Raw genomic sequence first — 27,098 nt, forward strand, 5'->3', positions numbered from 1 at the left:
GTTATATATATCAAAGTCGCTGCATACAACTGTTGTGATGAAATTGAACTTTCTTACTCCAGTATCATTGTGCTTTCAAATCCACTTACAGCAGTCAAATCTGTTTTTAGCTTAGAATGCCCAGTGAGCCACTGAAGCATAAACATATTTCATTATGTCCACAACACAAAATACTTAAGCAAATATGTAACAACTGCAACATTCATGAGATTTTAGTAGCATGTGACATTTGACGAGAATGACTAAGTAAATACAACAACAAATCTTCATTCTAAGGTGTAAAAAAATACATATTATATAACAGGGTGGCTTGAAATCAAACAAAACAGTCAATTACAAATTCCATTTATTGTATAAAAACAAAAGAGTCAATTACAAATTCCATTTATTGTATAACTTATGTAACAGGTTTGACAGTGGGTACAAGTTTCTCCAGATATTCAGCTTCCAGTGGGTGAAGCTGATCAGAACAGATGATGAGAGAATGTAGTGGGGGACCAAGATCAACAGCTGTCATCTGCTCAATTGAGCACGCTACCATTTTCTGGCTGCCACTTCCCACACGAGCCACACCAACACACAGACTGTCTGCCTTCAGTGCACCTGCTAACAATACACCTTTCATGTGAAAAGAGAACAAATATATATGAATGCTTACTGGACAGATTATGCAATCAGTGTCACATATAGAATACCTATTCTCATATGACAAAATTATTTGCCACAGAATTCCAGATATATATCAGTGTATGTATTATACCACAGATGACAGCTCAAATGCCGCAGCACATTTTCTTACCCATGGCAAAAATAACTGTGTAACAGATTTGAGGGTGACAGATGGTGCAGAAACTGATGAAGGTAAAATAAGAAATACACTGCATTGCTGCATAAGGACTGAGCATGTTAAGAAAGACCGAGTATCACATCAGGAATAATAATATTATGAAAAGGATAGTTGCTACTCACCATATAGTGGAGATGCCGAGCTGCAGATAGGCACATCAAAAATACTGTCATAAAATAAGCCACACAACCACAGTGTCTGGCAGTGGAAGCCAGAAGACAGAAGCCGTAGTCTGATTTCAGTTGCCAGAGACTATGGTCATGTTTGTTTATTTTTTTATTTATTTACTCATCGAGTTCGATAGTACCAAATGGAGGAGCAAATCTCCAAGGTCATGGAACGTGTCAGTACATGAAATTACAACATAAACATAATAACAGATAAAAATAAATGTTCATGAACCTTAAAAAAGTCAGTCCATAAGTTTAAGTAAACGCTATCAGCAATACAATAAAAAATCAGCTTAATTTTTCAAGGACCTCCTTGACAGAATAGGAGTAGTGACCCATGAGGAAACTCTTCAGTTTTGATTTGAAAGTGCGTGGATTACTGCTAAGATTTTTTAATTCGAGTGGCAGTATACTGCACACCTTTTTGCACAAGAGTTAAGGAAGTCCAATCCAAATGCAGTTTTGATTTCTGCCGAGTATTAACCAAGTGAAAGCTGCTTATTCTTGGGAATAAACTAATATTGGTAACAAGAAACGACAATAAGGAATATACATATTGAGAAGCCAATGTCAAAATACCCAGACTCGTGAACAGAGGTCGACAAGAGGTTCGTGAACTAACACCACTTATTGCCTGAACCGCCCGTTTCTGAGCAAAAATATCCTTTTACAATGAGTAGAGTTACCCCAAAATATAACACCATACGACAATAGCGAATGAAAATAAGCAAAGTAGACTAATTTTCATGTCGAATGATCACTCACTTCTGATACCGTTCGAATAGTAAAAATGGCAGTATTAAGTCCTTAAACAAGATCCTGAACATGGGCTTTCTACGACAGCTTACTATCTATCTGAACACCTAGAAATCTGAACTGTGAAATTAAAATGTCAGGTTTTGTTGAATTGTGTGGTAGAAACCGTAAAAACTGAGTCTCACTGTGACTTAGTGTTGGTTTATTTTCTACAAGCCATGAACTGAGTTCATGTACTGCACTATTTGAAACCGAGCCAATGTTGCACACAACATCCTTTACTACCAAGCTAGTGTCATCAGCAAACAGAAATATTTTAGAGTTACCTGTAATAATAGAGGGCATATCATTTACATAAATAAGGAACAGGAGTGGCCCCAACATTGATCCCTCGGGCACCCCCCACTTGCATTCGTGTGTGTGTTTGTGTGTGTGTGTGTGTGTGTGTGTCAACTATTCTTTTCCTAATACTGTTACATCAGGAATAATGTAATATTTGTCAAAGATTGTGTGATTCAAAGAGTTTCACATTCATGGCACACACTACAAATGACACACCCTTCAATACACCTTGTTTCTTTGGTACCGTATTTACTCGAATCTAAGCCGCACTTTTTTTCCGGTTTTTGTAATCCAAAAAACCGCCTGCGGCTTAGAATCGAGTGCAAAGCAAGCGGAAGTTCTGAAAAATGTTGGTAGGTGCCGCCACAACTAACTTCTGCCGTCGAATATATGTAGCGCTACACAAACATGCTTTGTGGGCACAAAGATAAATACTGGCGCCAAAACCTTTTTTTTTTTCCGCTGCATTTTCATACATTGTCCAACGACGTAAATACAAATTCCGTATTGTTCATCTTCGAATGTAGCGGAATTTCAATGTACTACGAAAATCCGACTGGCAAGACTGTTAGGGATGTTTGTCAATATGGCCAACTCTACGTTCCGAGTTTTTTCCTACCCGTGAGAAGAGATGGTTGCTAATAGGAACCTGATGAAATGTGAATCACATGCAGTATTCTCTTCACCATAAGAATAATACGAATATAAACATTTTGCCATGTATTCTTTCGTGTTTGCTGCTATCTCATTTAAATCCTGTCTGCCTAATAAACTACGAAACTAGAGTGAGACAACAGCAAACGCGGAAGAATATACGTATCGTGTCATGTTTATATTCGTATTATTCTTATGCCTAATAGTGATATAGTCAGAAATGAAGCACGGCAACTGACGATTTTAAATGTAAGATGACTAATTTCTGTGCAGAATTTGATGTACTAAAGAAGCGCCCGCAAAGATTTTCAAACAGAGAAAAATTTGCGCCTAACTCTCGTTCAGGACATGTTCTATCATACGCAGTATATTATTTGGTTCTTGTTGATCATTATCAAAGAAAGCAGCAGTGTAAGTAACAACAAACCGCAGTCTCTGGCCATTGTTTCGCAAATGAGACGATTCCTCATTTAAAAAAAAAAAAAAAAAAAAAAAAAAAAGCGGCGGTAGCGCGCACAAAAGCAAGTCATGCCGCGAGCGGCGATAGGCCGTAAACACGCACTATCAGAATGCGACAAACAATGCATGACACAGTACAGTAATGCATTTTCAGCTTAGAGTGACGTAAACACCTATAACAAAGAAAACGGCACTTATCAGATCAAAGCAAAATTAAGCAATCGATTCAAACCAGACGAAGCACGTGAAAAAGGAAGGGTATCCGTATAAATACGGACGGAGCGCCTGACGCATAGCAATGGCTACCTGGTAAAGCTTAACTGCTAAGCTTACGACTCGAACCAAACTACTGTAGCTGTATCGTCTTTCATTCGACCTAAATTGTGTCTCATATTACAATGGACCAACTTTGTTTCGATTTGGAGGTGCGGCCTAAAACTTTTCTCTCCCCTTGAATTTCGAGTCTCAAATTTCAGGTGCGGCTTAGATTCGGGAAATATTTTTTTCCTTAATTTCGAGTCTCATTTTTCAAGTGCGGCTTAGATTCGAGTGCGGCTTAGATTCGAGTAAATACGGTATTTCAGTTCAGAAACAAGCATGTTAAGAGATTATGTGCAGACCAATATGTAACACTAGTTAAAAATACCTAGTGTGGCTGCTTTGATATGTTTCCGCTATAATACATAGCCAAGAACACAATTATACTGCAAGACCTTCCCAGTAACTAGAGTCAGCCAGAGGCCACTATGAGATTTTTCATGTAGAACAGTATACATAGAAACAGCCAACAACTAAATAAATAGTGTAAACATGTTGCAAGCAACATTTAAAACAACTCTCAGGTCTTGTATACTGAAACAGTATCTTTTCCTCAACAGCAGCTGTCGACACCAGTATTATTTTTCAAAGTTTGGACAGGTCAGTATTATCCCACTTGCTTTTCTGAAAACTTTCATAAAATTTTATACACAGTGTGTTATATTTCAGGCTAAAATTTATTAAAAGGAATTACTTTATAAAATGTTTTAGTTTCGAAGTAATAGTTGATAAGTACTAGTTCTGAATGTACAGTTAAAATTATTTTTCTTAGAAACATTTGAAATTACAAATTATTGGCACACTTAAAATTTCTATTATTAATTATATAATCCTGTACTGTTTACTATGTTTCTTTCTGGATTCAATTATGAAATAATAATCGAAATTAATAATGCAGTTAAAACTGGTAGAAATTCATTTGTTAATAAAAATTGTAAACCCTTTGGAATACTGTTTTTTCTGCAAAGTGAGAGAGTCATAAGCATGCCTCTGATTTGATGGAATGTATTTTTGTGCGAACAATGTAATTTCATCTTTGGTAATGTGAAAAATCAAAATACTGTATGACATACTAAAATGTGAGAAAATATATTTATGTAATAAAAAAAATTGTGCAAAAACAATCTTCAGATTTATTTAGCTCAAACCAACGGTGAGGACCTGATGTGACATTTTTCAGCTTCAAGGACCCTAGACAAGAAGAACTGGAGCCAACTCAATATGACAAGCTATGTAAACTAGAGAGTTTACTGTAATCTTCGCTCCTCTCAAATCTTTATAAAAGACCTTAATGTGGACAACAGATGGCAGTAGGAAGGAGGGGGTGGACTACAATATGACTCCAAATGGGCACTTGTTAGATTTCCTAAAAGAAATAGTGATTTACTTCCACATGGGGAGATAGTCACAACTTTTGTTTCATGACCACAATAAGTTCAAGCAAAATTTGTTTTTCAATATGTTCAGAAATATACTTTCCCAAAAAAAGTGGTGAGGTCTTCTGGCTGGGGACTACACATGATGGCTCCTGGCGACACCACAAGTGCCCAATACAACTCCATTGCTCCCACTACTCAACCTAAACAAGAACAAATACAAACTCTGGAAGATGTGACAAAGTGGTTAATACGCTGGTGGCAACGTCTAAGCATAGCTTATGGAGGATGTTTCGGGTCCTCAGCTTCTGAGCTAAGTTAAGAAGGTGTTGTTTGAAGCATAGTGTATGGTCCAGGATGACAGATATTTTGGGTCTGCCTCTGAAACTTACTTCCAGTTTTACGTTCACCAACTGATTATTTAAATGGAAGTAACACACTTCTGTTTTACTCACACAGGATTGGAGTCTCCAAATTCTGAAGTAATTATCTGACGCAGACAGGTCATTGGTTAGAATCGCTTCTGTTGCCTTCGTTTCCTGGTGTTGTACAGATAGAGCCAGGACATCGGCATAGCAGAATTTTCCGGACGAAGTGTCCAGTAGATCAGATAGATATAGATTGAACAGTAATGGTGAGAGAACTGATCCTTGGGGCAGTCCGTTGTTTAGCTTCCTCTCTTTACTAATGTTGCTTCCAGTGGAACTTCCGATCACTTGGCATGCTGTTAATCACTCGAGCCATTGTTCTGCAGAGTATGATACGGAAAAATTTGTAGGTCAGGCCTTCCCTCCACACAGTGTCAAAGGCGGCAGTTGGATCAACAAACACCACAGACGTTTTTTGCATCATTTGGGATCCTGACTCTATGAAGGATGTGAGAGACAATACTTGGTCGCAGCAGCTACACCCTGGTCTGAAGCCTGCCTGATCAAGTGGAACATTCTCTAGGACAGCTCTACTACTTCTGTTATATACTAGCCTTTCAAAAAGCTTGTAGCAGCAGCTAAGTAGGGCAATGGGGTGATAGCTTTCTACCAGGTTACTGGGTTTGCCAGGTTTCCGAACAGATATTATCTTCGCCTTTTTAAACTCCAATGGAAGTTGAACAATCAGCAGGATGTCAGTGAAGAATTCCGCCAGCCATTTCTTAGTTTTTCCTCCCATATGAATCAGACATCTGGATGGATACCATAGAAACCCAGGTGCCTTAAGAGGTTTGAGTTGCTTCAGTCCAGAGTCAATGTCTGAAACAGGTAAGGGACAAGCATACTCAGATGAAGGAGATGCCATCTTTTTCAGGTCATGAAGCTGTCGTCTGATATGTCTTGTACGTTTCTTGTCGGAAGGCACTCCCGGCAATGACATATCAACTAAATAGCAGAAAAAGTTCTTTTCAGAGCCCATTAACAAGAAACGTTGGATCTCTACATATCACTGTGAAACTACGCATTCATATAGTATGGACTCATTTCATATGAGACCATGTAAAGACATCTTGCTGTCTGTCTCACAAATGCTGATGCCTTCTACTGCCAATCTATATAATTACTTTGAAAGAAACAATAATGAACATAAAAGCTGTTGCACGACTGACTGAGCCCATGCGTGCTCATGTTGTCACGAGTTTCATGTGTGTACTCATGAGATTTTGCAGTCTGCTGTAATTATGTTGCAAATGTGAACCATTTGTTGAATGAGCAAGAAATTTTGGAAGCTCCATACGAAGAATTCAAAGGTTCTAGATTGGAGGGAGAAATGTGTAATCAGGAACAATCTGAAAAAGATTCCTATTCAGGTAAGGTAAGCCGTAGGCTGCTACTATTTTTTGCCACTTATGTTCTTGCTACAGATACTAATCCTTTAATTACAATTTAGTTCTGTTTTATTTGCCTCAATCTCTACTTTTTTACAGGTGAATCTCATGACAAAGCAGCATCCAACACGAGCTTCCAAGATTTTTTGGAGAAGCTGAGCCAATTTGCTGGCAAAACAAGCACAAAACAAACAAACTGGTATTTTCCTGACTGCGTGCCAGAATATTCCAGACTTTTCCATACAAAAGCCAATTATGTGTGAAATTGTTCAAGAACTCATCTCACACTTTTCTTTTTAAGGATAATTATAGCTTCTGACATCAGTATTGTAAAATTTGTAATTTATCAAAGAACTAAAATAAATATGAAAAATAAACCTTTACACTTTTTTTGTGCATATTGCCCTTACAAGAAGTATCAAATGCCAATGTGCCAGTAAAACTTCAAGTTAATGGTATAAATCGTTGGTCTCCTGGGTCCAAAATTTTTTTGAGTGGTTGGACATCAAAGTGTTAAGCACTTCAGGACTCAAAAATATGTTTTATGGTTGCTTGTTTTCAAACACATGCCTGTGTGACAGTTGTTAATGGGGAGTCTTCAGAAGTCTTCGGTCATGAACTCTAGGTTGTAGAAATCAGTGTAGTGTAGTGTACTGAATTTTACAGTCACATGTTATAAAAATATTGAAAAGTAATTTGTATCTTCGGAATACTGAACAAAATTGAAACATACATGGAAGTTGAAGTTTTGTTCAAATCTTGTGGCATGATTTTATTGCTTTGATTCAATAATACCTTCCAACAAATGATACAATAAACAAACAGTGGTATCTCAGTCCATTGCACTTAATGAACTTCATTCAACTGGACATTATATAGAACTAGTGACAAAACAATCCCATCACCAACACAGACAAGAGTATCTGTCTATGAAGTCAGGCAATGCAGCCTGAGCTTCACAAAGAAATTGTGTTACAAAGGCCATGAAGTCACACCAGCAGGAGCATCCACATAGTCACTGCACTAGTATAATATTTTAACCTTTTATTATGTCCCTGTCATGTACTAATTAAAGACCATACTACCTAATAATGGCTAATTCCCTGGTTGAATTCATTATGGAGGGTTTAATATTAAAGGGTTCTTAAATAACAGACACAGATTGAAAAGTAATGTTAATCTGCCATTTTAAATTCTGCACCTACAGAAAGATTCCTTAATGTTTTAATGCACTGAATAATATTATGATACACAAGGCAGTGTTAGTGAAATACAGGACACCAATGAATCCCACCAACAATACACTCACATTGACGTAGGACAATGAGAGCTTGGCATTGGAATTTTATGTGGTACATGAATTGTACACAACAAGAAGACAACACTAAGTTGGTATGCTATGTTTCTAATCCTTCTACGTGTTTCAACGTGTCTGTTAGTTTCCCAATATATTGTTCTTTTCCATTTTTTTTTTTTTTTTTGGGAGAATCTGGTGATGGCCACAGAAGAAAATTGCAACAGTGACTGCATTATAAAGTGAACAGTTGTACTCTCACAATAGTATTACACACCCTGATAAGGGCTGCTTGCAACAATCACTGTAATACAAGTCCATCATTTTGCTATATGAGGTGTAGTGTGATCCGAAGAATTTTAAGGAAACAGATTCCAATGACTGTAGAATTATGATCTCACATCAGTATTATTCTCACATTCTAATGAATGAATAAATCCACTATGAAGCTTTAGAATTTCCTATCATGCTTATTATTTCCTGTTAACAGAAGAAAGTGAATTTCTTGTCATACAGAAATGGATGAGTGGCATTTTTGAATTTCCTTTAATATAGTATATTATGTTCTATTTTGTTATTTCTTTGCTCTGCTTGACAACAATACTTATTTCTAAAAAAAGATCTTACTCTGTGTCTTAATTTAAATAAAACATTAAAGTCATCCATAGATGATAAGAAAAACACAGAGATCCATGAATAAACCCTGTGTAACATCCAAAGTAAATTTTTCATACACAAACATTGTTGTTGTTGTCGTCTTCAGTCTTGAGACTGGTTTGATGCAGCTCTCCACACTACTCTATCCTGTGCAAGCTCCTTCATCTCCCAGTACCTACTGCAACCTACATCCTTCTGAATCTGCTTAGTAGTCTCCCTCTACGATTTTTACCCTCCACGCTGCCCTCCAATGCTAAATTTGTGATCCCTTGATGCCTCAGAACATGTCCTACCAACCGATCCCTTCTTCTAGTCAAGTTGTGCCACAAACTTCTCTTCTCCCCAATCCTATTCAATACCTCCTCATTAGTTACGTGATCTACCCATCTAATCTTCAGCATTCTTCTGTAGCACCACATTTCAAAAGCTTATATTCTCTTCTTGTCTAAACTATTTATCGTCCATGTTTCACTTCCATACATGGCTACACTCCATACAAATACTTTCAGAAACGGCTTCCTGAAATTTAAATCTACACTCGATGTTAACAAATTTCTCTTCTTGAGAAACCCTTTCCTTGCCATTGCCAGTCTACATTTTATATCTTCTCTACTTTGACCATCATCAGTTATTTTGCTCCCCAAATAGCAAAACTCCTTTACTACTTTAAGTGTCTCATTTCCTAATCTAATTCCCTCACCATTACCCGACTTAATTTGACTACATTCCATTATCCTCATTTTGCTTTTGTTGATGTTCATCTTATATCCTCCTTTCAAGACACTGTCCATTCCGTTCAACTGCTCTTCCAAGTCCTTTGCTGTCTCTGATAGAATTACAATGTCATCGGCGAACCTCAAAGTTTTTATTTCTTCTCCATGGATTTTAATACCTACTCCGAATTTTTCTTTTGTTTCCTTCACTGCTTGCTCAATATACAGATTGAATAACATCAGGGAGAGACTACAACCCTGTCTCACTCCCTTCCCAACCACTGCTTCCTTTTCATACCCCTCGACCCTTATAACCGCCATCTGGTTTCTGTAGAAATTGTAAATAGCCTTTCGCTCCCTGTATTTTAACCCCTGCCACCTTTATAATTTGAAAGAGAGTATTCCAGTCAACACTGTCAAAAGCTTTCTCTAAGTCTACCAACGCTAGAAACGTAGGTTTGCCTTTCATTAATTTATTTTCTAAGATAAGTCGTAAGGTCAGCATTGCCTCACGTGTTCCCATATTTCTACGGAATCCAAACTGATCTTCCCCGAGGTCAGCTTCTACCAGTTTTTCCATTCGCCTGTAAAGAATTCGTGTTAATATTTTGCAGCTGTGACTTATTAAACTGATAGTTCGGTAATTTTCACATCTGTCAACACCTGCTTACTTTGGGATTGGAATTATTATATTCTTCTTGAAGTCTGAGGGTATTTCACTTGTCTCATACATCTTGCTCACCAGATGGTAGAGTTTCATCAGGACTGGCTCTCCCAAAGCTGTCAGTAGTTCTAATGGAATGTTGTCTACTCCCGGGGCCTTGTTTCGACTCAGGTCTTTCAGTACTCTGTCAAACTCTTCACACAGTATCATATCTCCCATTTCCTCTTCCTCTACATCCTCTTCCATTTCCATAATATTGTCCACAAGTATATCGCCCTTGTATAGACCCTCTATATACTCCTTCCACCTTTCTGCTTTCCCTTCTTTGCTTAGAACTGGGTTTCCATCTGAGCTCTTGGTATTCATACAAGTGGCTCTCTTTTCTCCAAAGGTCTCTCTAATTTTCCTGTAGGCAATATCTATCTTACCCCTAGTGAGATAAGCCTCTACATCCTTACATTTGTCCTCTAGCCATCCCTGCTTAGCCATTTTGCACTTCCTGTCGATCTCATTTTTGAGACGTTTGTATTCCTTTTTGCCTGCTTCATTTACTGCATTTTTATATTTTCTCCTTTCATCAATTAAATTCAATATTTCTTCTGTTACCCAAGGATTTCTACTAGCCCTCATCTTTTTACCTACTTGATCCTCTGCTGCCTTCACTATTTCATCCCTCAGAGCTACCCAGTCTTCTTCTACTGTACTTCTTTCCCCCACTGCTGTCAATTGTTCCCTTATGCTCTCCCTGAAACTCTGTACAACCTCTGGTTTAGTCAGTTTATCCAGGTCCCATCTCCATAAATTCCCGCCTTTTTGCAGTTTCTTCAGTTTTAATCTACAGTTCATAACCAATAGATTGTGATCAGAATCCACATCTGCCCCTGGAAATGTCTTACAATTTAAAACCTGGTTCCTAAATCTCTGTCTTTGTTATATTTCTGATTACTACTTTTCTATTCAAAAGAAATTAGGAATAAAACATGTTAATAATCACAAGAAAATGTATTTAGCTGTTAATAAGTATAATGATGAAAGAAGAAGAAATGAAGACTTTTTCTGAATTTATAGAATAACCCAAGTCCAGTCTTGGTTATAAAAATTTTTGAAGTTGTTGAAATTTTTGAGAATCGATGTAGCCATTCATGCCTCAACCCAACACAGCTGAGGTATGTATATTTTGCATCCCACAGTTATGGCTCAAGCGAAGGTACTGTCTGCTACTGATTATTAATGGTTGGCTATATAAGTACCAAAAACAATATGGGGTATGCCGGCCACTATTTTCAACCAAAAAAATTATCAGTAGATGATGTAGCAACTGTTCTCTTTTGTGGATAATTGTATGATTAGGTGGAGCAACTGTGTTGTGTATTTCATTAACTGTACAGTGCTGAGAGGAGATAGACTAAAATTAAAAAAGGGACTCACCAAGACATTAGTGCAAAGTGACACAGGTGCTAAGAAAAGTAAAGAACTACTAGTAATGAAGGGTGCTAATGCTCTGGCAACCACTGCTTACCACTTGTAATTGATTAATCTGCAAAGCTGAGGTTTAGAGGGGGGGGGGGGGGGGGGAAGAGTTGGAAATTTGTGGTAAGTTCTATGGGACCAAACTGCTGAGGTTATGGGTCCCTAGAAAACTGTGGTGTTTCTCCCATGCAGAGAACTCGGTCTCATTTATAGTCATGATGTCCCTTTGCAAGAACATGTATGTGCCATCAACATCAAGCACACTATAACACGTACTCTATACTATGTCACTTATAGTATAAGAAAACAACTTAAAATTGTTGTTGCATAACTAGCTGAACCATGTAGAAGATAATGAAACTGAGGAGTTGGCAGTGGCAGATAAACCTCTTTCAGCTTTAGTAAATAATTTTCCCAAATTTGAAAGAGGTTTTCAGGAAGACATTGGATTCAGGCAGACAATGTATTAGCACGTAAGGCTGATGAGATGGCAGGATGTAGTAATACAGTTGCTGACAGTACAACACAGCTTAATCGAGTGCCTGAAAATAATGGGGTACTTCAAAGGATCTAGTTTCATCAACAAATGGCTTTGAAACATTTGAATGAAACTGCCTTCAGATTTGTGAAGCAGCCTTCAATATCTTTAAGTGATATTTGTATAAAATAATAATAATAATAATAATAATAATAATAACAATAATAATAATATTATTGGAGGGACAACGCAGCTCTCCAGATACTTTCAGCTCCTACGTAGTAACAAATAACCGCTCTGCTTATTTATACCCATGTGTGTATATCCATATGGATTTAAGTGTGATGATAATTGCTCCACACTAGTATTACATGCATACGTTTTGTAGTATATGCAAGGCTGGGTACCTGCAAATTTGGCCACCACAGTTGTGGATACAATGTGCGGGATGGGCAACGGCCCTGCATTACCTCAGGCAGCAGCTTACCAACAGACTGCTGCAATGTTTTACTGCCAAGCCTCCTGTAGGAATAGAATCTGCAGATGCAGGCCGTGCCAGTACATGGTGTGCAGAGGCTGATAAACAGCGCTGCAGTTGCGGGGGACCTATTTGCATCCACACAGTCATATGACCACAGGATCATGTACCTATGTTTCGCCACACAAGTACTTAGGTCACTGCAAAGCACCTCAACAGCCAGTTCAACTTCGGACTCCAGATGGATCACCAGCCATGCCATGAGACTACGCTATGGATCACGATGCCTACCAGCACTGCAACACAAACGACAGTGTGATCTACACCTTCAGCAGGTCCTCTTTTGCTGCTGTATAAGCACCATGCCAAAAGAATCCATTTACACAGTCCTTGCCTCTATCGATGATTGGAAACCCGTCCTCTTGAGCACTAGCTATGTATCGCTACAGAAGGTTATTTCCGTTTTATTCTTCAATTATCATAGGGGGACATTTCATGTGTGGACTTTTGTTCTTCAAATATAATGACTTAGTTGATGTTGAATAAACAAACAGTCTTACTCCAAGCATCCCATCAATCACTACCTACTTGGCAGGACACTTCACTTCACTTCGGCACAATTAAGAGTTCTCTGTTTCAAATATATATGTATGTACAATTTGCTGACATAACCTAGGGCTTTGGCTTCGCTGCAACACAGTCAGGGCTGACATGTTGCCGCACCGGCAGATGACAACAGCCAACACCGTAAATAACAAAAGGGCAGCCACAAACCACATCAAACCATGGTCTCTTGTGGTGCCAGCATTGCCACTAGTGTTGCTGAAGTCAATGGACTATTTTCTATGCCAGGCAAGTGTTCAAATGGGTACCACAAGTTTTAAGCTGCCATTCAGCACCTAGCCAGTTAATTCCATTCATGAAGCCAATCACGGATCAACTCTACTCCAACATGTCAACGAGCAGCCGAGCCGTCTCCAGCTTGATGCAGTCAGTTCCAACTCCAACCACTTTCTCCTTGGACTCAAATCCTACACCAGAGAGTCAGCAAGCAGCTTAGCTGTCACTAGCATGGAGCCATTAATCTACTAGTTGGATTTAGCCTTTAAATGAGTAACTGAATGTACATTTTTACACTTGATACAATACAAATGAAATTTATTTTTTACATCTCAGCTTCGAGTCTGTGCGCTCTTAACCTGTCATTTAAAGTGATAATATCATTCTATTGTTTGGGCCCTTGCATCCCATCAGAATGCTTGAATTTGTTTTTAACTGTGGGCACTGATGGACTAAAAACTACGCAACCTAGCTAACAGTTGGACTGTGTTCAAACTGTATTCACTGATTAAAACGTGTGTGTTCGTAAAGCAGTCACTCAGGAATAACTGATTTTCACATTCAGTGACTACCATCAACATATTGGTTTACTGAAGGTTGTTCATGCCCTGACCACCACAAATAATACAGGTTCTATTGTACTTTCAAAATTATCTGTTATGTTTGTACTGTTTTATATGGTCTCCATCCTCTTTAATGGAGACAAAAATAAAACTCTGGCCTCTTTTCGTACCTCTCTCAACAGTATCACACACAAATTTTATTTCATTTCATTTTGTGCTGCACAATTCTGATGTGTGTATTAGTATGTATAGTCACTTCACAAATCAAAAGACTGCAGAGGCCCAAGCCTGGAAATTCCTACAAAGATCTGAACCTTAACTAGATTTAGTAATGTTAAGAGAATCTGAACCTTCTCGAACTTCATTACTACTACAGCATTTCCACAGATGAAGCCATCATTAATCAAGCTCTACTTGCTACCAGCTTCAATCTTTCTGATCATCATCAGGCAAAGTAAACAACTGTTACCGAAGCCATGTAGCATAATTATTGCTGTGATATCAGTAATACACATATAATCATAAGAAGTCAAACAGGATAAAACTCCTGCTGGGAAACCTGCTTTGTAAAAGAGTAGAGGCCTGTTGATTGTTGCCAGTTCAAACATACTCCTTGGGGAATAATGGTGAATAATAGCACCCCTTAGGGAAATGACAGCATGAGACAGGAAGGAACAGATGTACTCCGTTTGTATGCCTGGGAGCATCATTCAACACATTGAGGAGGCTATTCCAGCAGCCACTGAGGAAACAGGATGCAGCCAACTTTTGGTTGTGGTCAAAGTTAGAACAAATGATGCCCGTCATCTAGGTTCCAATACCATACTTGCATCATTCCAGTACCTGGCAGAGAACATTGAGAAGACCAGCCTTGGGCACAGAGTTTCAACGAAGCTTGCTATTTGCAGCATTGTTCCTAGAAGTAATGATGCCTCCTTCCCCCCGGTTCTGTGTCAAATGGAAAGACTGAACCAGAGACTTGAAGGTTCTGTGACAAGCTAGGCTGCAATTTCATGTGAGCACTACACATCAGAGGCTGCTACCCATGTAACTGAATGTGTGTGGGGTGAACAAGGGATTTTTAGATTAAGCGACCCCTCATCCAGTCCAAATAATGACAGCTGTAGGAGACCCAGAAGTATTAGTGTAAGATCTAAAGATATCCCCCCCTTTCCCCAGACGAGAGTGTTAAAATCCTAGTAGTCAACTGTTGAAGCATTCACAATACAGCATCAGAGTTGAAGCTATCTTGAAAAGCAGTGAAGTTCACATAAAACTTGGTAAAGAAAGCTGATTGAAACTTGAAATTGATAGCAGTGAGATTTCTGAGAAAATTTAAGAGTATATCGAAAGGAGAGGTTAGTGGGAAAAGGATGAGGCGCATTTGTCGCAGTAGGCAAGTCGTTAAAAAATCTACTGACACAGAATTTGAAGCTGCATGTGAGATAGTTTACACAAGACTCAGTATCAGGGGTGGGCACAAAATAGTAATTGTATCCTTCTGTCAACCACCAGATTCACCTCCTGACATAAACAAAAATTTTAGAGAAAACCTTAGTTCACCTGGGTGTAAGTTGCCGACTCGTATGCAAGCATCCATGGAAATTTTTAATTATCAAACAATCAACTGGGAAAATTAAAATTTGTTACAGGTGGGTGTGGCAAGGTATCCTGTGAAACATTACCAAAAGCATTCCTGAATACTACTTATAACAGAAGTTTGGAACTCCACTGATGATGGAAATTGAAATGTAACCTAACACTTTCAGGATGACATGACACACTTACAGCACGTGCAGATGGGAGAGTGCCTTCAACCCATCACTTCTACAATAGAGACAGCAAGTGAGCATATCTATCTGCTGTGTGGAGTCCCTTGTTCTTTGGAGTCAGGCTTTGAAGGTATTTAGAAGACAATGAGAAAAAGAAGAAAGGCCATGGCCACAACGGATGCTGTAAAATGACTATCAAATTGGTTAATGTAAAATGTACTTCTTGTCTTGCTTTTGCACAAACTACATATGTGTAAGACTATATGTCAATCCACTTAATATATCAGATTTTGTTATGAAAGACAATGTTGTTGTAAGAGAAAGTCTGACTACAGAAGATTAAAGTGCAGTCAGTCATTCCAGTAACTTAGACGGCAAATAATGCTCCCTTTCACTACCCATCCAAGCACAAGGTGAAAAAGTCCTATGAAGACTGCTGGATTACAGTAATGTGGCACTGACCAGCAGGACCATCTCATCAAACATCAAGAAAGGCAACCAAAAGAAATTTTATTAAATAAATCTATTGACATCAAATGTAAGGACAGTTACAGATCACACACAGGAAATGCCATACCAAAAACCATCATGGTCCCATTCCATTATGGCAACCTATGTGAAGGATGTAGATTAGTGGTGCTAAAGAAAGAGAGAATTAGATTTAATGCAAACCTCATCAAAATAATTTGGGGAAATTTATTCTTGACAAGGATGACAAGTCAACCTACAAAAAGAAAAATATCTTCAAATACTACCAAAATGAAGAATTTAAGAAAACTGAATGAAAAGGGGAACTTCCAGATTATATTTTGTTTTGCATAGCGTCTTGTATGGAAACAGTAAATAGGAATCTGTTTCTAGTCAAATGAGACACAGAAATACAAGAAGATTTTGTCATTTGACTAATATGGGTTGGAGAGCTACAACTGATTTGGCAGTCCATGACTCCTCTACTGCAGCTGATGACTGGCATGATGGCAACTCATCTCCCTGCACCGTGTGCTGCACAGTTCATCAACACACTGCATCAGCTCCATGTTGTCTACTCACCGCACTGTAGCAAGCTTTTTAATTATCTGGTGGGCTATACACAGCTCAGAACTGAAATTTTGTATGCTTTGTTTTTGTTTAAACCTGCAAAGAATTGAACTGATGAAGAAGGGTAAATAAGAAGTGACAGTCTTGAAGCACTTTCAAGTCTAAATATTTATTTTTGGTAAAATTTTATGACTATTTGGAACAGGAAAATGGAGAAATTAATGTCTTTCATGAATGCTCAAGCAGAGAAATTAAAAAATTAGATGAGTTATTTAATGGTATTAAATCCACCAAAGAAGAGGTGTCTAATAGTCTTACAACCCAAGGACAACCATTGTCAGATTTGAAAAGACAAGGGGAGAAGGTAGCTATGAAAGTCGTTAAAACCTTTGATATAGAAGAGACCTTGATAAAGTTACCTAAGGAGTTACAGGCTGAGAAAGAAAAATAGTACAACCTAATCAGGAATGAGGTTAAGTAACAGTTCAAGGAAGTGAACAATAAGATACAACAAATAGGGAAATGACAACTCAGGAATTCGAAAGTGTACACAATCAAGTCCCATATATGTGAATCTGAGTAGAGGTGTTAGAACAAAGTAGAGAATTTGGTGAAGTAATTGATTCTCCAAATGCTTTGACTTGTTTGGAAGAATGTCTAATGGAATTAGTAGATCTGGAAGTACAAGAAAAAGTATATCAGCCAGCACTATACCTAGCTGTATGGGGAATGTAACAGAAAACCAAAAAGAATTTGCGTCCTAGTGAGTATACCAGATTATATGATGCTCATAAGACTGACTGTGAAAAATATTTAAAATATACTGAATATTTAGACAAAGAATTAAGCCTTGAATGTTGTGTGTGTAAGGGAAGTTTGACTACTAGGGGAGGTGTTACTGTATTTATTGTGTTTAAGCATTATTGTAATGAGTATAGGAACATTAATGAAAATTTGAGTGTAGAATTAAGCTATGAGAGCATTTTACATAATCTATTCTGTCAATTATCATCAGTTGAAGAAGGAAGTTTGTTGGTAGTGGGCATTTAATGTGTTACGCATCTTATGTATTTACTAGTAAGAAATGTAGTATTTACTGCAGTTGTAAGTAAAGATGTAAGATGTTCTTATTCTCCTGATCCTGGAGTAGGCTATCAGATATTGTGCTAAGGGCACCTAAAGATTATTATGGATGCAATGTATCTCATGTTAACCAGTCTTGAACTAGAGAAAGACCTTGAGTATAATTTAAAGCTGTAGGTTGAATTTTTATGATTTTATTTATTTTTCTTACTTGCCTGAGGCTGTTATATTATTATCTATTTATTTAGTGGTTGATTAAGCTAAAGCACTGGTTTTGAACTACGTGTCAAACAAAATGAGCAGCACCTTCAGTTGTTAGACATCAGATGTTAGATTAAGCAATTTAAAGACAATTGCAGGAAAAGGAGTGCTGCTTTATCACTGTATGCTAATGAAGTACCTGTACTATGAATGTAAAGTTATTATGATTACAGAATGAGGAATTCCGCCTTATGCAAGACACCTTTTCAGTTTCATTTTACCCAGACATAAGGCGGAATTCCTCATCTTTTTTTCATAGCCAGCAAGGACATAAGAAGAACTGCAACACCACAAGGTGATTATTATGAGTAATATAGTTATATGATACTGGTGCTGAAAAGTGCAGGATGTTTAAAAAAGGATGACCCGATTTCAGAACTCCATATTTATTGATAAAAACATACTACAAACATTAACTACATTATTACATATGCTCTGTGTGTCCATCAGCAGCAGCATGAACAACATAAGGATGATAGCTAAAGTCATCATGAACTTTACACAATGTATCTACTTTACAGAAGTTACGGCAGCTGTTCTTTACTTCTTCTGTATTAAAAGGTAAAGGGGAGATGAAAATACTTTTCTTGACACATCTCTACAAATATCACAAGGTGTCATGTCTTGCAATCTTGGAGGCTAAGAATGCAGGGCAGTGCCTCAAGGTCCCACTGGCCTATCCAGCATTGAGACAAAATGTCACTGAGAAACTGGATTCACAATGTTGTGCCAGTGTGGTAAAGCTCCATCCTGTTGGAAAATGAAGTCATTGAGTCCTCCTGAAGTTGTGGGAAAAGTCAGTTCTGAAGCATTTGAAGATAGCTCATTCCAGTCACTGCATTTTCCTCAAAAATGAAGGGACCATACATTTTTTCACAAGAAATGGCACAAAAAACATTCACTTTGTGTGTCTCTCTTTCATGCTCAGTACTATCATGGGGGTTCTGGAGTCCCCATATGCACATGCTATGTTGGTTTACTTTACTGCTAACATAAAATGTTGTTACATCACTGAAAATTAACCACGGTAAAAATGTATTATCTTCCATGCCCTCTATAACAGCTTATCTGAAGTCAAACCATCTCCTTATGACACCAACCTGATGAGGTTTCAGTAACTGTAGTCTGTGGGGATATGTGAAGGAAAAGTGTGTGTGTGGAGGTACATTGTGCAAGAACCCCCGGATGCGGTATAGTTACAATTTATTAAAAAATGAATCAGCGATACTGACAGAATCAAAGACCGACCCTAAGCATCGGCAAAGACATTAATTATGAATGCACAGGAAGGCACAGACAAATGAACAAAAAACATCATTCACTTTTTGTACATGATTTTGTTTCACTCCTTCTTGTATGTAAAAGGATGGTTAAGAGGTTTTGCTTCTAGCGTGACGTGCTACGAGTGCTTCGCATTATACACGATTCTCAATAACAGAAGACTTAATAAAAGTATTAAGTATTTTTATTGAAGTGAAGTGAAGCCAAATTGGGAAGAATTTCCTTCAAGTTTTATATCATCTTGCGAGGCACTGATGTTTTCTGGAGTCGCCTGCCTGCATCTACAATTTAAATGTAGGAAAGGAAGTCCATGGTCATATTTTCACAAGATTAACAAGAAGGAGAAGCTTTCAGAAGACAACAAATATAATTAAAATATATATAGTGATGGACGCACAAAAAAAGAGAAATGACGCAAGGTAAAGTGAATGAAAAACAGCACAAATTCGTACATGCAGAACATTTAATAATAATGCAATTGTACTATCCTTTAATTTTTCCATTTTAATAATATATATCTATAATTTTTTAAATTATTATAATACATGTGTTCATCTCCCCTTTACCACATCACATAGACGAAGTGAAGAACAGAATAATTGACACCACAACTTCTGCAAAAGCAGATACATTGTGTAAAGTTTATGATGAATTTAGCTATTGGCTAGATGTTGTTCATGCTGCTGCTGGTTGCCACAGCACTTGTAATAGCATGGCTAATACTGTAAGACTTTTTAAGTATTTTGCCATTCATCCCACACCTTGTATTATCAAAAGTAGTTAATGTGTAAGAAAAGGGTTGATATGATGTTGATATAAGATAAGGAAAATGAAGTGCCAATGGAAACCTGTGCGCTAAGTGGCTTCAGTGGTTTGACGTCCATTTGGTTTACCAAATTAACTGCTTCAGTATTTCCTGTTTAGTCTTCCTTGAAGCAGTTTCTTGCCCTTTCGTTACTGCAACTAACTTTTTCTCTTACTGTACTGTCTCAGATTTAGTTCAAATGTAAAAATGATAGTTATGACTGTTTAAAAACGTGTTAGAACAAAATGAACACTTACTCTTTTATAAAGAGCAAATAGTGGTGTTAGGCACACACAAAAGCAATACAATATAGCAATTTATTTGTACAAGCTTTATTTTCATACCAGCAAGGTGCTTTTGTATGTTTTGTACCTGAGGTTTTCTTCCTTTTATTTCCTCTAATACATAGTGGTTTGGTCTCATATCTTACATAGGATAGGTTAGGTACTAGAAGTCACTGAGTACAGAAGTACTTACGACAAAGATGAAATACTTTAAGTCACCATGTACATACATATTTACAACGGTGGTCAAACGCTGTAAGTGACCAAGAACTCAAAGGCTGACAACCAGAACTAAATTACTTCTGACAAAATTAAAAATCATGTTAGTTCGAAACATGTTAGCAATATCAAGTAAATGAGGGACAGAGGAAGGAAAAACATTACTTAAAGGAGGTTGTGATGTGCTAACGTGTAAGTGACAAGCCATAACTTTGTACCTATGTACTCTTTAAAGTTTAAAAAAGAGAATATATTCATAAATTTTTAAAATAACAGCAACAACATTTTGAGTTAGCTTGTAGTAGTAACGAATTTACAATCACTACAGTGTTTGGCTGTCAAGAGAGTAATTTGTGAAGCCTTCAGTGACTACCATAGAAGAACATTACCAAACAGTCTTTCACAAATTCCGAAGAAATTCTGGTCACATGTAAAAGCTGTTAGTGTCCAGTTTTTTGTGGATGAGACTGGAACTTAAACTGAGGACAGTGAACCAAAAGCAGATACACTTAATGCTGTTTTCAAATGTTCCTCTACAAAGCAAAACACAGGAGTATTGCCCCATTGTAATCCTTGTACAATCAAAAAGATGAGCAAGGTAAGGGTGCTGAGAAACTGCTGAAATTCTTAAAACTGAACAAAGCTCCAGGGCCCAATGGAATCCTTATCAGATTCTATTCTTAATTTGTGGCTGTGTTATCCCCTATAGCCTAGCATATATCCCTCACACAAAACTGTGCCCAGTAGTCAGAATAAAGCACAAGTCACACCGTTTACAAGAACAGCAGTAGAAGTCATCCACAAAACTTCCATCCAGTATGGTTAACATCGATTTCTTGCACAATCTTATAACATATTCTGAGCTCAAGCATCATTAGGTACCTCAAACAAAATGACCTCTTCTGTGTCAACCAACATGAATTCCAAAAACATTGACCACGTGAAACCAAACTTGCACTTTTCTCACATGACATACTGAAAGCTTTGGATGAAGGCAATCAGGTAGATGCAGTATTTCTTGATTGCTGAATAGCATTTCACTCAGCAGCACATCTATGCTTATTACCAAAGGAACAATTGTATGGGGTCTCAAGCTACATTTGTGACTGGACTGAGGACTTTTTGATACGGAAGATGTAGCATGGCTGGAGAGTCATCGAAAGATGTAGAAGTAACTTCGGGTATGCCCAAAGGAAGGATGTTTGGATCCTCACTGTTGATAAATACGAGGCTTGTTTTTTTAAGTAAATACCATTTTGCCACACCGTGGCCGCAGCACTGCAGTTGGCTTTCTGCGCATGCGCACTGGGTACCTACATCTGTTGTCTACGCATTGATGCTATTACAGTCTGATTCTTCCTTGTTTACGTTGTGTACTGAGTCCCGCAGACTGTGAAGTACAGGCTGTTATAAAGATTTCTTAGTGCTAAAGGCCTAAAAGCGATCGATATTCATCGTAAGATCTGTGCAGTTTATGGAGAAAACATTATGAGTGATGGAATGGTAATAAAGTGGGTTAGAGCATTTAAATATGGCCGTGCTAATGTGCATGATGAACAACGGCGTGGGAGTCCTCCAGTCGTTAATGACAGTTTGCTGCAGGAAGTGGACAATAAGGTAAGAGAAAACAGATGCTTTACGATTTGCTCCTTGTAGGATGACTTTCCTAATGTTTCTCGTAAGTTTTGTATGGCATTGTGGCCAAGCACTTGAATTACCAAAAATTGTGCGCACGTTTGGTACTGAAAATGTTGACGGATGTGCACAAAACCAAACATTTAGACAGTGCATTGACTTTCCTTTAGCGGTACCACAACGACGGTGATGATTTATTAAGCCAAACTGTTATGGGCGATGAAGCATGGGTGGCCTATGTCACACCAGAATCAAAGCAACAGTCCATGGAATGGCAGCATTCAGATTCACCCAAAAAAGTGAAGTTCAAGCAAACAATTTCTGCTCCGAAAGTCATGTCCACAGTTTTTTGGGACAGAAAAGGAGTATTACTTGTGGAATTTCTGCCTCGTAATGTGACAATCAATGCAGCAGCTTACTGTAAGACATTGCACAATCTGCACAGTTCAATTCAGAACAAAAGACGTTGCAAGTTGAGCACGGGCATCGTTTTACTGCAAGACAATGCCCGTCCGAGAGTGGTGAATCAGACCAAAGATCTCATCACATCTTCTCGATGGGAAACCCTGGATCATCCTCTGTACAACCCTGATCTTGCACCCAGTGACTACCATCTGTTTCTGCACTTGAAGTTATGACAAGTGCCTCAATATTGATCGAAATTATGTAGAAAAGTAGATTAAGGTACAGGCTTTCATGTAAAAATAAAATTATTGAGATATCATAGCACGTCTTTTTTAAATTTCAAAACGGTACTTACTTAAAAAACAGGCCCTCATATTAATGACCTTGCAGACAACATTAATAGGAATAAGTGGAAGGTTGGAGGTGAAATGGGACTACCTTCCCATTCCTATCTGAAATTCCTTTCTCATGTCAAGATTTTCTGAAGAGGTCAATTTAGCTGGAATTTTTAACTTTCTGGACTTTGTACTGTTATATCTATACCTAGTTCCAGTACTAAACTGCCCTTTAAAATATTAGTACAAATGAGTTTACTATCTCAGATTAAATTTCACACATGTTAGCAGATTTATTTTAGCAACTAAGGGGAGTAAGCCATTTGTTAATAATCCAGTTTTGAAATTTCATAATATGAATTTTGCAGTAATATTGCACCACATATTCTTGATAATTTACTTCTCCTCTATTTCTGAAAAGGTATGATGTCTATTCATTATGATTATTTAAATTGGCACCTCTACTAGAGAGCTATCCAAAATACCCTTAACAATATTTGATTCAAAGTGATTTGTTTATAAGTAACTAAAATGTAATTTAAATTGTTGAACTGTAAAACTCACTGAAATTGTAGATGAAATTACGTAAACTTTTCCAGACTGAATATTAATGGGGCAATATCTGGCCAATCTTTGGATGCAAATAATGAAAATCATCAAATGACTTTTAATTGTTGTTTTGTATATCTTACATTTAACAACGTCTTCAATTGTTTATTTTTATATAAAATGGTAAGAGTAAGAGACAGTCAGAGGCAGTGAGAAGTCAATCAGTCTGCATTATTGTCTTTCGGAAGCTGTTCATGAGAGACTCTTTCGGACGGTGTCAGACAAGAAATGTATATATCATCAATGTACATCCAAATTGTTCACAATACAAAACAAGGAAAGTGATATACTCTTGCGTTTTATTTAAAAATTAGTACATCAATGATAACGAAAGCTGGGACTTTTTGAAGCAACACCCCGAAGGATATCAAAGTTGAGTATCTCGTCATATGGAGCAGCTTAGTTACTATGTAAACTTTTATTAACTTCTAAATTTTATAGTTTCCACTCATCGTCATACTGACGAATGGTGGAGGCCCAAACAATTAACTTGCTCTGATGGTATGGTTGAGAATTCACAATTACCACTGTCCAATTACAACTAGAACTACAGAAACTGTATATTTTATTCTCACACAGTGTCGGTGGTAATTGAAATGCTTTCCTCCCCGGATACATATAAGGGTGGCATTTTAAAGGGAAGTATAGGCATAGCACCTCCAACTGGACTATGCCTAGTGAAGCGTTGTCTTTTTCAAACCTGCTTTCCAGTTGTGGATTTCCTTCTGACAACTAGCAACTGTCTTCCTGTATAAAAGGCTATCGACAAACTGTGTTTAGTCATGAAATCGATCATCTATCTGTGATACACCATTTTATATGGCTACGACAAATATCACTAAACAGTGGCTACTTGCAAATACGAGCATTCATTAACAAACATACACAACACCAATGACAAACAACTACAACTCTGTGCCTGTGCCATTTAAACCCTCTCCTTGCAACCTCCAGCACCATCAGGTCTGAACTGCCCAGGTGGAGACTCTCCCTTGTGAGGCTACATTTTAACACAGTTATTAAATACAAGTATTTCAGCATACTACATATAGTAACAAGTAGAGAATATTATCTGTGCAGCAAAGACAGGTTGATTTATTTTAATTTTTATATATAATTATCAGTGCATGAAGATTTGGCAAAAAGAAAAACCACCGAAAATGCAGATTGGAGGAAAACCCTTAATAAAAACAAACTGTGTGGGGTATGCAAATGATTTAGCTGTCTCAGCTCTTGATATGGAAGAAGTTCAGGTCCAAATCACTGGTCTCCAAAAAACTGCATTAAAAATAGCATCACAAGTATCCTTTGAGAAAACTGAGGTCATTCCCATGAAACTCATGTGTTTAGTCTTCACAAACTACAAAAAAACCACAGCTCTACAGTTTAAATAGCTTGTAGAAGTCATCAAGCATAACTTAAGTGAGGGGGGGGGGGGGAAAAACGAATTCGTAGAACCAACAAAATGAAAAAAGGTCACACTAAGATCCAACATCATAAAATGATAACTCTTCCAGAAAACACTTAAGCTTGTGAAACACTGTCCCAAATTCAAAATGAAAGAAGCACTGATCAACTCCTCAAAACTGAAAGAAGAATCATTAGAAAAAAAGCCTCCCTCTGAGAGATTAGCTCACTCAACAGCATAATGAAGAAGAAAAGAATTTCTTATTCTTTCCACATCTTTTGAATACAAGGAAGCAGAAGTTTACAACAACTTATGATCAGAAATCTTACAAGGGAACCTCCCCATCGCACCCCCCTCAGTTTTAGTTATAAGTTGGCACAGTGGATAGGCCTTGAAAAACTGGACACAGATCAATCGCGAAAACAGGAAGAAGTTGTGTGGAACTATGAAAAAAATTAATAAAATATACAAACTGAGTAGTCCATGCGCAACATATGCAACATCTAGGAAATTGTAGCATAAGGAGCACCGTGGTCTCGTGGTTAGCATGAGTAGCTGCGGAACAAGAGGTCCTTGGTTCAAGTCTTGCCTCGACTGAAAATTTTACTTTCTTTATTTTCGCAAAGTTATGATCTGTCCATTCGTTCATTGACGTCTCTGTTCTCTTTAAGAAGTTTAGTGTCTGTGTTTTGCGACCGCACCGCAAAACCGTGCGATTAGTAGACAAAAGGACATGCCTCTCCAATGGGAACCGAAAACATTTGATCGCAAGGTCATAGTTCAACCGATTCCTCCACAGGAAAACATCTGATATATTCTATACGACACTGGTGACGGCATGTGCGTCACATGACAGGAATATGTTGTCGATCCACCTAACTTGTACACTTAGCGAATGGGTAAAAAGATTCTTCTACCTTGCCCGATTTAGGTTTTCTTGTGGATGTGATAATCACTCCGAAAAAAGTGATGAAAACATAAGAGTTTGTCACATAAACTGAAAATAAAAATTTAAACTTTTCACTCGAGGGAAGACTTGAACCTAGTACCTCTCGTTTGGTAGCTGCTCTCGCTAACCACGAGACCACGGCGCTCTGTGACACCCATTGCCCTTGATGTTTCCTATCTTCACATGGACTACTCACTTTGTATATTTTACTAATTTTTTTCATAGTTCCACACAACTTCTTCTGGTTTTCTCGATTGATCTGTGTTCAGTTTTTCAAGGCCTATCCACTGTGCCAACTTATAACTAAATCTGAGGGGGGTGCGATGGGGAGGTTCCCTTGTTAGAAAGAAGGCAGCATAATAATAATGGATCATGTTGCAATATCATACGACTACAAAAAAAATGTCATGGTGTGCAACCACGCAGAGGTGCAAATATTGACTCAGGTCATTATTTAATCAGAATAAAAATTAAATTCATGCCCAACAGGAAACTCAAAATAAAAACACCGCTGATCCCAAAATTTGATCTACAAAAAATCAAAGACTCCAAAATCACTGAAAAATTGGAAGAACAACATGCAGAAGATTGGGAGAAATTTCAAGCTAAAATCATCAAAACAGCAAAAGATCTGACGCCTCTTCACAAAAAACCAAAACAGCCTTGCTGGAATCAAGAATGCAAGAATGCACTGGAAGAAGAGCATTTCAAAATTACAATTGCAACAAATCAGAAGACACACACAAGAAATTTTTCGAAATGGCAAACACACTTCCTAGATTTTAAGACAAATTAAACAAATATTCATCAGCGAGCAACTGCAGTCATTCAAAGAAAACTTCAGAAACTACAATACACATGATTTCTATAAGAGCTTTGCAAACCAGATCAAAGGGTACTCACCACAAAACATTTGCTTTCGAAAACCAGATGGTAAATCGGCCCTGACAAATAAAGAAAATTGCCAAGTACTAGCCACATATTTTTCACAGCTTTTAAATTGTCCAGAAGCCAAAGAGAGATCTCAAAAAATGCAGTCAGAAATCTCACCACAGTACTCATCACCACCAACACAAGAAGAAATTTATGCACACATCAAGAAACTTAAAAGCCATAAAG

At 37.7% G+C, this 27,098-nt stretch overlaps 1 protein-coding gene across 4 annotated transcripts in view; it reads right to left on the bottom strand.

Moving 5' to 3' along the window:
- Positions 1 to 329: 329 nt before the first annotated feature.
- The window catches only part of LOC126187416 (diphthine methyl ester synthase), a 118,358-nt gene continuing 91,589 nt past the window's right edge, over positions 330 to 27,098 (bottom strand). For 2 of the 4 annotated variants that reach the window (XM_049928487.1, XM_049928484.1), the window contains one exon: positions 330 to 606. In XM_049928487.1, the coding sequence (XP_049784444.1) occupies positions 398 to 606 (209 nt within the window). In that variant the 3' untranslated portion in view covers positions 330 to 397. Of the gene's footprint in view, positions 619 to 27,098 lie in introns of all 4 variants that reach the window. The other 2 variants (XM_049928483.1, XM_049928485.1) reach the window with 2 other exon arrangements.

Source organism: Schistocerca cancellata, chromosome 5, assembly GCF_023864275.1.
Source record: "Schistocerca cancellata isolate TAMUIC-IGC-003103 chromosome 5, iqSchCanc2.1, whole genome shotgun sequence".
Classification (NCBI taxonomy): Eukaryota; Metazoa; Arthropoda; class Insecta; order Orthoptera; family Acrididae; genus Schistocerca; species Schistocerca cancellata.